This window comes from Cannabis sativa, chromosome 5 (assembly GCF_029168945.1).
Source record: "Cannabis sativa cultivar Pink pepper isolate KNU-18-1 chromosome 5, ASM2916894v1, whole genome shotgun sequence".
NCBI lineage: Eukaryota > Viridiplantae > Streptophyta > Magnoliopsida > Rosales > Cannabaceae > Cannabis > Cannabis sativa.
Window position 1 is genome coordinate 29,476,730 of NC_083605.1, and position 3,616 is coordinate 29,480,345.

The window sequence follows — 3,616 nt, forward strand, 5'->3', positions numbered from 1 at the left end:
TGTAAATGTAATAGTTCAGAGAATTCTTAACAAACCGTATATTTTAGGGGCTAAAATTAATATTGTCAAAATTACAGGGGTAAAATTGCTAATTATTGTTTATTTTTTTCAAATTTACAGTTTGAACTTTTCTAGTGATTTCTATAGTAGTTTTTATATGAATTGCTTTACGGATTTTTATTGCAATTTGAGTTGCTTGGTTAGTTTAAAAAAAATTATTTTTAACGGTAACAATGAAAAAACCAAAAAATAAAAAATTACACGTGAGAAGTGTTCTCAACTTCTCTCAGATCTATCCCCCATTTTTTAAAAGAAAAAGCACGATCGGAATGGCGCTTTGACCTCCTTCCCCACGGGACTCGACTTTTCTCCATTGCTCCTCAAAATCGCCCCAACATTTTTCAGGTATTTTGCTTTTTCTTTCATCTTTTTTCTCATGCGCCCTAATTTAGGTTTTTTTATTGAAAAAAAAAACAATAATAATCTCAAAATCTTATTTGTACATTTGAAATCTTGAGTTTCATTCTATATATGACTTGACTCTTAGTGACTCTGGATATAATAGTTTGATCCTTATTTGGGTTTGATTCCATAGAATACTTGCTGATATTCAAATAAACGAGAAATGAATGATTGGTGAAACGATTTGATTCCGAATTATTTGTTTTATGTTTTATAATTATCTGTGTGTTTGGTGTTTTGGGCGGTGTGTTTATTTGTACGTAAATTTATATATATATATATATATATATATATATATATATATATATATTGGTCTCCTATATATCATCATCGAATCGTCTTTGAATTTGTCGAGTTTTTGGATAAAATATACCAAAGACAATCAGATAAACGTAGTTAACTAGATCTATTTAGCTAGCTCTGTATACAAAGAGAAAAATAGTTATAAACGTACTTATATGTCTCATATATATATATTTATATATGAGACATATAAGTACGTTACCTTGCAAGTTTGTGGTCAGAGCATCTGATAATTGCTAAAACAAACAGGGGCTCGACCAACTTTTGTTGAGACTGCATTGTTTGACAATAATCTTATACAATTTAAGTGCTTGGGAATTGTCAGATAACTTCATAACAACATGGTATATGGCTCGTTTGGTGTTTTCAATTTTTTTTAAAAAAAAAAACCTTGAAAGCGTCTTAAAGTGAACCAATTAATTTCTTGTGGTTCATGAATCTACAGTGTATTTATATTAGCTTGACACATTAGATTTATTGGTTACTTTCTTGTTTTCTTTTGTTTATTTAACTCTTCGATTAAAACTATGGCTTTTACTTTCACTTCCTCAGCTCCATTTTTGATAGCATTCAAAAAGTGTTGGTAATGTTTAATCCATTAATGTTACATACCATTATGCACCTTTTTTTATTTTCATAAACCTCTTCCTATATCACCTAGATAAAATGTTTCTCCTTTCTTCTTCAGTGTCAGTTTTATTCTCATCATGTTTCTTTCTTCATGTTATGCAACTGTTTCAGCAGCCTTTACTAAAATACAGAAAAGATTCTCATAGTTATCACTGTTATCTAAATTTCCAAGGCTCATTATATTATTTTGGATGGCTGTTGAAGTGCTTTTTGTGCAAGTAGGACACCTGGGCTTTTGTCCTGTGGTAAATCATTAGTGGTTTAATGCACATATCATACAAGATATGGAGTGGTCACATATGCTTAAGTGGTAAAAGCTTGTAAATGTATGCCTGTAATTTTCTAGGGAATAAAGAATTTGGAGAAAAAATATGCACGATTTCTGCTTCACCATCCCTTATGGGTTCATCGTTGTGATTGGAGGCGTTGTTGGGTATCTCAAGAAGGGGAGCATAGCTTCTTTAGGTGGAGGTGTGGGCAGTGGATTTCTGCTCATTCTCGCTGGTTATCTTAGTCTCAAAGCCTTCGAGAAGAGGAGGAACTCATATTTTGCTTTGATTCTTGAGACGGGTATGGATTTCTTTTCTTATTTTTCGATTTTCTATTGATGGGTTTTGTGTTTGGGAGATTTGCTTTTGTGGACAGATCGTAATATTCTGATTGATCTTAGTTGATTATGGAAAACTAGAAGTACTGATAATGAAATTGGAAAAAATAAGAAACTGATCTGGCATCTCGGCTCCTGTGTGATCTATCTAGAACACCAAATAACTATTAAGAAATTTCTTTTCACAAAAAAAGAAATGGTTATTGCTATCTTGTATTATTTGAAGTAACTGCATTTAAGCATAATATTTGCATGTAATGAATTGGTTTTTTCAATAAAATTTGGGGTGTCAATATGAATGGTGGTGTTCTGTTTATATACACGGTAATTAGGAGACTGGTTCTTTCATATTTTTGTCATGTTCGTCAATTTTAATCTTTACCTTAATCTTAAAGAAACACTAGTTGGGGAAGTAATGCTAGTTTCATTTAAAACAGTATGTGCAGCTGCACTAACATGGGTCATGGGACAGCGCTACTTGCAGACTTCTAAGATTATGCCAGCTGGGGTTGTTGCCGGTATTAGGTAAGTGTTGCATGTGATCTGATTTGTCCCATTACTTTCATCTATCGTTCATTTGTGTTCTGCACTTGATGATGATTATATATGAAATACCATTGTCCAGCTTTTAGTTACGAAACTTGGAATACAACTCATACTTTACTGATGAGTCATACTTTTGTTTTCGTTCACATAATTGTCTCTTCTAAATGTAGCACCTCACTACAATGTCTAAATACACACATAACATACAACTTAATAGCTTTTGCTTTCATTGTTACCCCTGAAAATTTCTAATTTTCTTGTTCCTCAAGGCTTGCAATTTCTTTTCTTTTCTTTTCTGTAATGTTACTGGTTTTCCCCTATGCCTCCCTTCATCTTCACCTACAAAGTGATATTTTGGTCTGATTTTGCTGCAGTGCTCTCATGACTGCATTTTATTTGTTCAAAATTGCTACTGGTGGCAACCATATTCCTGCCAAGGCCGAATGATAGATTCAACAAGGACCTCAATTCACCACCCATAACTGAATATACTTGGTTTCCACTTACCCGGATAATTCCATTGGATATTAGTTTTCTGAACATTTTTATACTACTTGGCATTGCGCCAAACAATTCGTGAGTTCCAAAAAACAATGTCTTTTGTATATGAATTTGAAGGGACCTAATTTAAAATTGTAACTTTGGTTATTACATTTTCTGACACTCCTACTGTACTCTCCTTTTGAATCTATTAGAACTCTGAGACATTGATAGTTATAGATTAGTGAAGCTCAGTATAATACTTTAATGTTTGGAACTCAAATTAGATGATCTGTTTGTTTATTCCGGTTGATAATTCAAAATGATTTTTTTTCTTCTTTCTATTCCATTTTTAGAAAGATTTATATTGGAAGTTTTTTTTTTTTTTCCTTTTTTAATGGAATTTCTATTAGAAGTTTGTGCTTTTCGCAGATCAAAATAATTGTATTATCTCTAAGGAACCAAAGCTTTGGTCCTTTTGGGTCTGTTTAAACCTTGAATTTGATGGGGAAAAGGAAAAAAAATGTCAGGGAAAATGGCTTTTTGTGTTTAGAGTTTTGAGAAATTTGGTGAAAATTTTAGTAAGAA

At 32.1% G+C, this 3,616-nt stretch overlaps 1 protein-coding gene across 1 annotated transcript; it reads left to right on the forward strand.

Moving 5' to 3' along the window:
• The first annotated feature begins 251 nt into the window (after window positions 1-251).
• LOC115715588 (protein FATTY ACID EXPORT 5) lies at window positions 252-3,366 on the forward strand. Its single transcript, XM_030644227.2, has 4 exons — window positions 252-405; window positions 1,742-1,965; window positions 2,440-2,527; window positions 2,923-3,366. The coding sequence occupies exons 2-4, from the start codon at window positions 1,767-1,769 to the stop codon at window positions 2,993-2,995; spliced, it is 360 nt and encodes a 119-aa protein (XP_030500087.1). The 5' UTR covers window positions 252-405; window positions 1,742-1,766; the 3' UTR covers window positions 2,996-3,366.
• The last annotated feature ends 250 nt before the right edge of the window (window positions 3,367-3,616 follow it).